Source organism: Haliotis cracherodii, unplaced genomic scaffold (genome assembly GCF_022045235.1).
Source record: "Haliotis cracherodii isolate W230 unplaced genomic scaffold, xgHalCrac1.p SCAF_5, whole genome shotgun sequence".
Lineage (NCBI taxonomy): Eukaryota > Metazoa > Mollusca > Gastropoda > Lepetellida > Haliotidae > Haliotis > Haliotis cracherodii.
The window spans coordinates 24897708-24908111 of NW_027266308.1; the positions used below are offsets into that span (position 1 = coordinate 24897708).

General features: G+C 39.1%; 2 protein-coding genes across 2 annotated transcripts; one reads left to right on the forward strand and one right to left on the reverse strand.

Annotated features, from left to right (window-relative positions):
- Positions 1–254: 254 nt before the first annotated feature.
- LOC139442578 (uncharacterized) lies at positions 255–2555 on the reverse strand. Its single transcript, XM_071223418.1, has 3 exons — positions 2448–2555; positions 1399–1635; positions 255–846 (listed from the first exon to the last, which is right to left on the reverse strand). The coding sequence occupies exons 1-3, from the start codon at positions 2500–2502 to the stop codon at positions 491–493; spliced, it is 648 nt and encodes a 215-aa protein (XP_071079519.1). The 5' UTR covers positions 2503–2555; the 3' UTR covers positions 255–490.
- A 1638-nt stretch (positions 2556–4193) lies between these two features.
- On the forward strand, positions 4194–7089 carry LOC139442373 (uncharacterized). The gene is made up of 3 exons (XM_071223174.1): positions 4194–4298; positions 5709–5945; positions 6498–7089. The coding sequence occupies exons 1-3, from the start codon at positions 4244–4246 to the stop codon at positions 6851–6853; spliced, it is 648 nt and encodes a 215-aa protein (XP_071079275.1). The 5' UTR covers positions 4194–4243; the 3' UTR covers positions 6854–7089.
- Positions 7090–10404: the final 3315 nt, after the last annotated feature.

Genomic DNA, 10404 nt, shown 5'->3' on the forward strand with positions numbered 1-10404 from the left:
GTCATACGCGATTGTGTACCAGGTGAGTATACTGGTCATATACATCGGTGCTTAGAGGAAGTACAAAGTTAACTCTACCGGTACCACGTTAACCCTTACATTACTGGTAATGTATGTCAGAGCAACATATTAACATTTACAGACGCTAGTCAGACGGTTCGACTCACCCTGTTATGTCAGACACGTGGGTGTACTGCGATGACAACCGCCTCATATTTACGTCCTCTCCAATAAACGAAACACGTTAACGAATATTATAGTATGTGTACATGTATATTTTAGTATAAAAGTTGTAAACAAGAAACAAGACTAAATCATATGTCAACAAAGACAGTACATGAAAGTTCAATCACTGGATACAGACATCCTCAGTCGGAATACCGACTAACACTTTAAAACAGGGAAATCCACATTGAACACACTAGGAAGTCTTTCAAAATGTCGTAAAGCTTCAGTCATACTCTGGTGGATCCCACGCTCACCAAGTTATTTAACTGAGCCACTTAACATAGGCAGCACAAAGACCTTTTCCGACACGACCACCGGAACCGATGCTGCGGTTGATGCCGAAGTAGATGTCGTAGTTGGGGGAGCCGCCCTCGGAGTCCGACTGTCCGTTCAAGGCAAACAGTAGGTTAGTGTTGAGGAAATAGTTGAACTCTCCTCCCCAATTGTTCCAGATGACGAGGCCGTCGGCGATGATGACGCTGAGACGGTTGTAGATGATGTTGGGACGGGTCAGGAGAATCCCTCCTTTGGGCGAGTTCATATCGTTACCATAGATACTAAATCTAGAACCGGTTCCTTGTATTTCGGCGTCACGGGATGTGGTGCCACTGTCTCCACCTGTGATGATAAAGGACATAAAAGATGTAGGATATATGACACATGACGCTTGAATCATGTCACGTTGAACATATTAAGAGGGACATTTGGGAGCCATCTACTTTCACGAATATTATTGTAAATGCCCCTATATCCCCCCTGTTCTGCAATAAAAACATTAAACATTAAAGACGTCTAACAAAATCGTTCTGATAATCTCTGCATCCAGTGTTATCAATATATTGTACTCTTGTACCAGTATGGGTGGTTATCAGCACATATCGCACCGGAATATTGGTAAAAGCGGCGTAAAACCACACTCACTCGCTCACTCACTCTGAGCAAATCCTTAAATCTGAATCCTGATTATGACCTATGTTTGTTAACGCCATACCCGTGCGAGTCTCATTCACGAAAATTATGAACGTGTCATAACTGATACATTCTTTAATGCAAACTCACTCAAAATGTTCAAAATGAGGATTAATTATTGTAATTCTTTCTTGGCTCGAACCATTAGTTTTGAATGCTATGGAATATCACAAACAATAATATCACTAAAAGATAAATTACCGTATCCATTGTTGGTGGGTGAGTCCCCGATGTTGAACACCCAGCCTGAAGGGTTGCTGAACCACATGTCAATCAGAACTTTATTCTTCCTGTTGGCTGACCCAGGAGCGCCAAAACTCAACTTGAGAACGCCCCTCTTCCCGCACGTGCCTGACCCATATAGCGATGTCTTCCAGGACAGGGAGCTGCTGGTGTTGATGGTCGTCCCTGACGTCAGGTCAACAGTGAAGTCATAGCCTGGGGAAATATAGAACATATATTGTGAGGATGGTGACACAATACAATTACTGAGCTTGTCAATTTCATATATGTTCCAAAGAACAGATCACATAAATTGTATCTATCTTTTCATCATCAACGTCAAATGGGTCGTATAGAAGGTTTTCATTCGATTTTCAGGGTAATATTCATGTATGTTTTATTATTTTGATGCATCATCATGGGAGGTATCTAAGATCGAGCAAGGAGGGAAATTAATCCGTATCTGAGCGAAAATACATTGTCAAATGGGTCGTATAGAAGGTTTTATTTTGATTTACAGGTTAATAACCATTTATGTGAGATGCGTCATCATGGAACGTATTTAAAATTGAACAAGGGTAAAACTTTAACCTTTGTTCGAAAATACATGGTAGAGAATTAAATGTCAGTTCCGTCCTGGAGAGTCGCTGGTGTTGTCCTATCGTGGGTGTAATAACTAAACCGTGGGGCGAAAGAAACTATACTTCTCAGCTTATTTTATCGTGTTTGATTTTAGGTTGCAAATATCTTACGTTAGAGATATTATACCCAAATAATGAACTGTGCTGGCGCTTATTCTACCGGGCATGACAAACTGATTTTGAGTGATACATTTACATAATTTTCACCCCTATTTTGCGTTTTATGCTCAAACGTATCTGTTTCGACAGATAATCGAGATTATTTTCTGGCGTTGACATCCACTATTTACTAGTAGTCTACAAAGTGATTGATAACAGCCGACAGCCGACAGGTTATAACTAAAAATGATAAAATATGACGGATAAACATCAGAGTATTTGGCTTACCTGCTACATAGCAAACGCAACAGAACGCTGCTATTATTGTCGATAGTTGAAGCATCGTGAATGAGATAATGCTGACTTGTGTCTCCGTCTGTGAGTGAATACATTGATACTGCGCCCGCACTATATACTTCTCCTCACACACTCTTAGCCAATAGCAGCAGTGCTACGTGACGTCCATCCCGGATACCTGTGTCAGGTAAACAGTCTTTTGATTGACAAGAGGTGCTAGCTGTGACGCTGTGAAAAGAGAATGAGGGGAAGACCGGGGAATTTTGTGATCGTGTTTGTTTGACAAACTTCGTCATAACCTCGTTTCCAAGGAAGCAAAACAAAAACAAATCCGGTCGAACTACAATTGTTTGATAGATACGTTTTATTCATCTTTGGAGCTAGAGTTCGAAACTTCTTGTGACAGTAAAGAACAAACATGTTTTTTTAATGAAATAAGATAGTATTTATTCGCATCAAACTGTTTTTCGTAAATCGTAAATAAGACAACGATTGAGGCCTTTCACTCAGCTGTCCATATTATCTGTATACCCATGTTTCAGTGTATGGCATCATCTTCTTGCCCCAGGGAAATATTAGGAGATAAACAAACTGGAGGATAGTTTTAAGTATTCGGAATCGTGCCTCAAATGTTAGGATTTCCGCTAATCGAAAACCCATTAATACCCATAAATGCTACGAAAATCGACTGGGTCGAAGATTATTGTTAATCACAGGCAACAAATATGCTGTATTCTCGTCGCCAATGCTATGCTACGAAAGCCTAATAGTACCACTTTGGTAGCATACGTGTATTTAAATCGAAATTTCTCGTTATTTCAATTATTTGTTGATTTTTTCGAAATTTCGTGCCTTTTCTCGTTACTTCGATTGTGTTTTGTAATTTCATTTATTTTCTCGTTACTTCGAGTATTTTCTCGTGATGTCGATTTTTTCTCGTTATTTCAATTATTTTCTCATCATTTCAGCTTTACTTTCAAGACTCGAAATTTCGAGAAAATAATTGAAATAACGAGAAAAAATTGACATGACGAGAAAATACTCGAAGCAAAGAGAAAATAATCGAAATTTCATGTTTTTGAGATGAACTTGAATTAACGAGAAAATAACCGAAGTTACTAAAAAAATCGTTATTTCGAGAAAATAATGAAAAAAACCCGAGAAATTTCGATCAAAAATAAATTAATTAATGCTACAAAAGTAGCATTATTAGGCATCTGCACTATGCTGGTAGTGCAGGTAATGATCACAAAGCGGCGTTAAACCCAACTCACTCACTATACGTGACGATCGAGATCGATACGTCACAAGTAGACAGATAATATGGGAAACAGAGGGATTGGAACATCGCTTCAGTCGTTGTCCTACTTACGATTTACGAAGAAACAGTTGAAATTTAATGCGAACAAAAAAATTCTATTTCATGAAAAAATATGTAAGCAGTTTATTAAAAAAGAAATTTCGCAATCCAACTCCAACCATGAATAACAAATATGAAACACGGGTATGTTTTTGTTAAGATCGCCTGGAATCTAGGTTATGACGAAGTTAGTCATATTCTCAAACCCTGAAGCTATTGAGGTAAATCCGCCTCCTCATCCACAGCGTCATAGCAACGCCTCTTGTCAATCAATTGACTGTTTGACCTGGCAATAGGTATCCGGGATGACGTCGCGTAGTACTGCTGCTATTGGCTAAGAGTGTGTGAGGAGAAGTATATAGTGCGGGTGCAGTATCAATGTATTCACTCACAGACGGAGACACAAGTCAGCATTATCTCATTCACGATGCTTCAACTATCGACATTGATAGCAGCGTTCTGTTGCGTTTGCTATGTAGCAGGTAAGCCACATATTCTAAATGAGTGATTCAGTGAGTGAGTCAGTGAGTTGGGTGTAACGCCGCTTTTAACAGTATTCCAGGTATATCATGGCATGTCAGCTTAATATGGAAGGACAGCCCGAAAGTGATGAAGGTCTCCGACGTTTACCACATCGGTGAAACCCACGAGCACGGGTATGGTGCTGACAAACCTAATCGAGGCGAACCGGGATTCGAACCCACAATCATAGGTTTCTGGCGTGCCGAAGGGACGTAACTCTGCACAGCGAATCGCGGCGCCTTAGCCAACCCCCCCCCCCCCCCCCCCCCCCCCCAATTTTATTTTAAAAAAATAATAATTTCAAAAATATTCCGATGTATAACTGCCATGATTTATTATTCTGTCATTTGTAGGCTGTCGACTATACGTTTTTAATACTCTGTAGGCCGCTAGTAATTATAAACGTCAATGACATTTTGTCGTACAATGCAAAATAGAGGTGAAAATTATATGAATGGATCACTGAAAATGTCCTGCCAGGAAGCACCCGCCAGTCACACAATTTTCATAAAAATAAGCATTTGTTTGTAAACATTAACCCCAGTGAAATGTTGAAGTTAAAAAACTAAACTGAGGGACAAACGAAAGTATACCGAGTTTGTTTTTTATGTAAATAAAAATCGGAAGAACTGTTTGATTATGTCTATTGAACCATCACTTATTCCTGCAACAGTCTTTAAAAAGTAATCTGTGGTTGAGTAATTATGTCTGAAAATATATTGGTTCAATGAAGACTGGGGTAAGAAATGAATTTGCAAACACATGACCCCCACAATGATTTAAATGTTATAAATTTGTGCCGAAAAAAGCAAACAAATTTGTTGAATTCCAAAGATAAAATGTCTCAGATACCCATGAGCAGTTGTGTATTATGCGAAAATATATTTTTATTTTTTTATATAAGTTTCAAAATCATTGCATGTTGAAGAGTGTTGACTAAGCGCCACTACAGTTCATTATTTGGGTACAATATAGCTAACCTAATATATTTCAACTGAAAATCAAAAATATAAAAAAATCAACTGAGAGGTATAATTTCTTTTGCTCCTCAGTTTAGTTTTTCTTCCCACGATATGACAACACCAGCGACTCCCTTGGACGAAACTAACACTTAATTCTCTACAACGTATTTTCGCTGAAATATTGATTTATTTCCCTCCTTGCGCGATCTTAAATACGACCTACGATGATCCATCAAAACACTAAAATATACGTGGTTATTAACCAGTAAATCGAAATAAAAATCTCCCATACGACCCATTTGACGTTGGTGATGAAAAGCAGTAAAATGGTCTGTTCTTTTGAATTAACAAGCTCAGTAAATTATACTTTGTCACCATCCTCACAATATATGTTCTATATTTCCCCAGGCTATGACTTCACTGTTGACCTGACGTCAGGGACGACCATCAACACCAGCAGCTCCCTGTCCTGGAAGACATCGCTATATGGGTCAGGCACGTGCGGGAAGAGGGGCGTTCTCAAGTTGAGTTTTGGCGCTCCTGGGTCAGCCAACAGGAAGAATAAAGTTCTGATTGACATGTGGTTCAGCAACCCTTCAGGCTGGGTGTTCAACATCGGGGACTCACCCACCAACAATGGATACGGTAATTTATCCTTTTTTGACAATATTGGGTGTGACATTCCATAGCATTCAAAACTAATGGTTCGAGCCAAGAAAGAATTATAATAATTAATCCTCATTTTGAACATTTTGAGTGAGTTTGCATTAAAGAATGTATCAGTTATGACACGTTCATAATTTTCGTGAATGAGACTCGCACGGGTATGGCGTTAACAAACATAGGTCATAATCAGGATTCAGATTTAAGGATTTGCTCAGAGTGAGTGAGCGAGTGAGTGTGGTTTTACGCCGCTTTTACCAATATTCCGGTGCGATATGTGCTGATAACCACCCATACTGGTACAAGAGTACAATATATTGATAACAGTGGATGCAGAGATTATCAGAACGATTTTGTTAGACGTCTTTAATGTTTAATGTTTTTATTGCAGAACAGGGGGGATATAGGGGCATTTACAATAATATTCGTGAAAGTAGATGGCTCCCAAATGTCCCTCTTAATATGTTCAACGTGACATGATTCAAGCGTCATGTGTCATATATCCTACATCTTTTATGTCCTTTATCATCACAGGTGGAGACAGTGGCACCACATCCCGTGACGCCGAAATACAAGGAACCGGTTCAACATTTCGTATCTATGGTAACGATATGAACTCGCCCAAAGGAGGGATTCTCCTGACCCGTCCCAACATCATCTACAACCGTCTCAGCGTCATCATCGCCGACGGCCTCGTCATCTGGAACAATTGGGGAGCAGAGTTCAACTATTTCCTCAACACTAGCCTACTGTTTGCCTTGAACGGACAGTCGGACTCCGAGGGCGGCTCCCCCAACTACGACATCTACTTCGGCATCAACCGCAGCATCGGTTCCGGTGGTCGTGTCGGAAAAGGTCTTTGTGCTGCCTATGTTAAGTGGCTCAGTTAAATAACTTGGTGAGTGTGGGATCCACCAGAGTATGACTGAAGCTTTACGACATTTTGAAAGACTTCCTAGTGTGTTCAATGTGGATTTCCCTGTTTTAAAGTGTTAGTCGGTATTCCGACTGAGGATGTCTGTATCCAGTGATTGAACTTTCATGTACTGTCTTTGTTGACATATGATTTAGTCTTGTTTCTTGTTTACAACTTTTATACTAAAATATACATGTACACATACTATAATATTCGTTAACGTGTTTCGTTTATTGGAGAGGACGTAAATATGAGGCGGTTGTCATCGCAGTACACCTACGTGTCTGACATAACAGGGTGAGTCGAACCGTCTGACTAGCGTCTGTAAATGTTAATATGTTGCTCTGACATACATTACCAGTAATGTAAGGGTTAACGTGGTACCGGTAGAGTTAACTTTGTACTTCCTCTAAGCACCGATGTATATGACCAGTATACTCACCTGGTACACAATCGCGTATGACCAGTATTTGCTAAGAAAAACATGGTACACACTCGTGTATGAAGTTTTACGACATTTTGAAAGACTTCCTAGTGTGTTCAATGTGGATTTCCCTGTTTTAAAGTGTTAGTCGGTATTCCGACTGAGGATGTCTGTTTCCAGTGATTGAACTTTCATGTACTGTCTTTGTTGACATATGATTTAGTCTTGTTACATGTTTACAACTTTTATACTAAAATATACATGTACACGTACTATAATGTCTTTTGTTTATTGGAGAGGACGTAAATATGAGGCGGTTGTCATCGCAGTACAAATACTTCCCATCCTGGTACATGAGATAGTACCATGTCGACCTCAACAAATATTTCCCATCCTGGTACATGAGATAGTACCATGTCGACTTCAACAAATACTTCTCATCCTAGTACACGAGATAGTACCATGTTGACCTCAACAAATACTTCTGATACTGGCACGCCAGATAGAACCTTGTTGACCGCAACAAATACTTCTCATCCTGGTACATGAGATAGTACCATGCAGACTTCAACAAATACTTCCCATCCTGGTACATGAGATAGTACCATGTTGACCTCAACAAATCCTTCTCATTCCTGTACATGAGATAGTACCTTGTTGACCGCAACAAATACTTCTCATCCTGGTACATGAGATAGTACCATGTTGACCTCAACAAATACTTCTCATACCTGTACATGAGATAGTACCTTGTTGACCGCAACAAATACTTCTCATCCTGGTACATGAGATAGTACCATGTTGACTTCAACAAATACTTCTCATCCTGGTACATGAGAGAGTACCATGCAGACTTCAACAAATACTTCCCATCCTGGTACATGAGATAGTACCATGTCGACCTCAACAAATACTTCTCATACCTGTACATGAGATAGTACCATGTCGACCTCAACAAATACTTCTCATACCTGTACATGAGATAGTACCATGTCGACCTCAACAAATACTTCTCATATTGGTACATGAGATAGTACCATGTTGACCTCAACAAATACTTCTCATACCTGTACATGAGATAGTACCATGTCGACCTCAACAAATACTTCTCATACTGGTACATGAGATAGTACCATGTTGACTTCAACAAATACTTCTCATCCTAGTACACGAGATAGTACCATGTTGACCTCAACAAATACTTCTGATACTGGCACGCCAGATAGAACCTTGTTGACCGCAACAAATACTTCTCATCCTGGTACATGAGATAGTACCATGCAGACTTCAACAAATACTTCCCATCCTGGTACATGAGATAGTACCATGTTGACCTCAACAAATCCTTCTCATTCCTGTACATGAGATAGTACCTTGTTGACCGCAACAAATACTTCTCATCCTGGTACATGAGATAGTACCATGTTGACCTCAACAAATACTTCTCATACCTGTACATGAGATAGTACCTTGTTGACCGCAACAAATACTTCTCATCCTGGTACATGAGATAGTACCATGTTGACTTCAACAAATACTTCTCATCCTGGTACATGAGAGAGTACCATGCAGACTTCAACAAATACTTCCCATCCTGGTACATGAGATAGTACCATGTTGACCTCAACAAATACTTCTCATACCTGTACATGAGATAGTACCATGTCGACCTCAACAAATACTTCTCATACTGGTACATGAGATAGTACCATGTCGACCTCAACAAATACTTCTCATATTGGTACATGAGATAGTACCATGTTGACCTCAACAAATACTTCTCATACCTGTACATGAGATAGTACCATGTCGACCTCAACAAATACTTCTCATACTGGTACATGAGATAGTACCATGTCGACCTCAACAAATACTTCTCATACTGGTACATGAGATAGTACCATGTCGACCTCAACAAATACTTCTCATACTGGTACATGAGATAGTACCATGTCGACCTCAACAAATACTTCTCATACTGGTACATGAGATAGTACCATGTCGACCTCAACAAATACTTCTCATGCTGAGAGAAAAAGTTTATTTTGCCTGAGGGCCATAGACCCATATACATAACGATATACACACGGCACATACGAACATTATACACACATTAATACAAACACACACGGACTATGTCAGTCAATTCAACCAGTTTTCGTTTTTCATAAAAATAAAAAAGTAATGTCAAATTTGTTGTAAAAAACGTTTATTCTTAGTACCCAAGGCTGACATTTAAAGGGTTTAAGCTATGGTATTCCAAAAACCTCTAGCAAATATATTTTCCTATCTACACAATATGTACAAATAAATAGGAGGTGGAATTCTTCCTCTATACCGTTATTGCAAAGTGGACATATCCTTAGTGGTCTGTCCATAGCCAGATGTCTCCCTTCATTGTTTTTCATTTTTAAAAGATCTGCTGTAAGTCTTAAAATATCTTTCTTTAATTTCCGACAATTAAGATAGTTCTAATAAAATCTTAAATTCTTTATACCAATAGTAACGTGATTTTGAATGGACGGGCGTGTGCAATTTCATACCCAAATAAATATTGGTACATGTATCTTTAAATATCTGCGGAAAATAAGTTGATTTCTAATTGTTGAGATATATCCAAACAAATCCAATACCATAAGAAACATATAATGGAACGATATTGGAGACCTACGTGTGGCGACTAGTTATCTAAATACACGTACATGCTATATGCTTGTTAGTTAATCTGTCTTCGTGTATTAAGAACTACCATACGCCAATACTTTATTGTTCAAAGGAGATAGTTAATATGATTCAGTAAGCGACCTGTTTCTCCATATACTATTGCCTTTGGGAATTGTAACTCGACATAAAGAAACTTTTTACGAGCTAGCATCCCCCAAAATCCCCTTTGAAGATGATTTTCCTCTTTCAGTTCCATTTCTAGGAATGAGTTTCAAGATTATTTAATTGCGCCTGTAACCCATGGAGGACATCGGATAATAACATAACATCATCAGGGAGTAACAGTGCAAATATTTCTCACACTGATACCGGTGAGGTGAAATGGGGTTAAGCGTCGCGTCAAAGATTGTTATATATAGCGACGTGCATGCACGTGT

Bases quoted from the DNA above. Each gene is read 5' to 3' on its own strand.
- LOC139442578 (XM_071223418.1), bottom strand. From the start codon at position 2,502: ATGCTTCAACTATCGACAATAATAGCAGCGTTCTGTTGCGTTTGCTAT. The intron at 1,636-2,447 runs GTAAGCCAAATA...ATATTTCCCCAG, and splicing joins TTGCGTTTGCTATGTAGCAG to GCTATGACTTCACTGTTGAC. The intron at 847-1,398 runs GTAATTTATCTT...TTATCATCACAG, and splicing joins ACCCACCAACAATGGATACG to GTGGAGACAGTGGCACCACA.
- LOC139442373 (XM_071223174.1), top strand. From the start codon at position 4,244: ATGCTTCAACTATCGACATTGATAGCAGCGTTCTGTTGCGTTTGCTAT. The intron at 4,299-5,708 runs GTAAGCCACATA...ATATTTCCCCAG, and splicing joins TTGCGTTTGCTATGTAGCAG to GCTATGACTTCACTGTTGAC. The intron at 5,946-6,497 runs GTAATTTATCCT...TTATCATCACAG, and splicing joins ACCCACCAACAATGGATACG to GTGGAGACAGTGGCACCACA.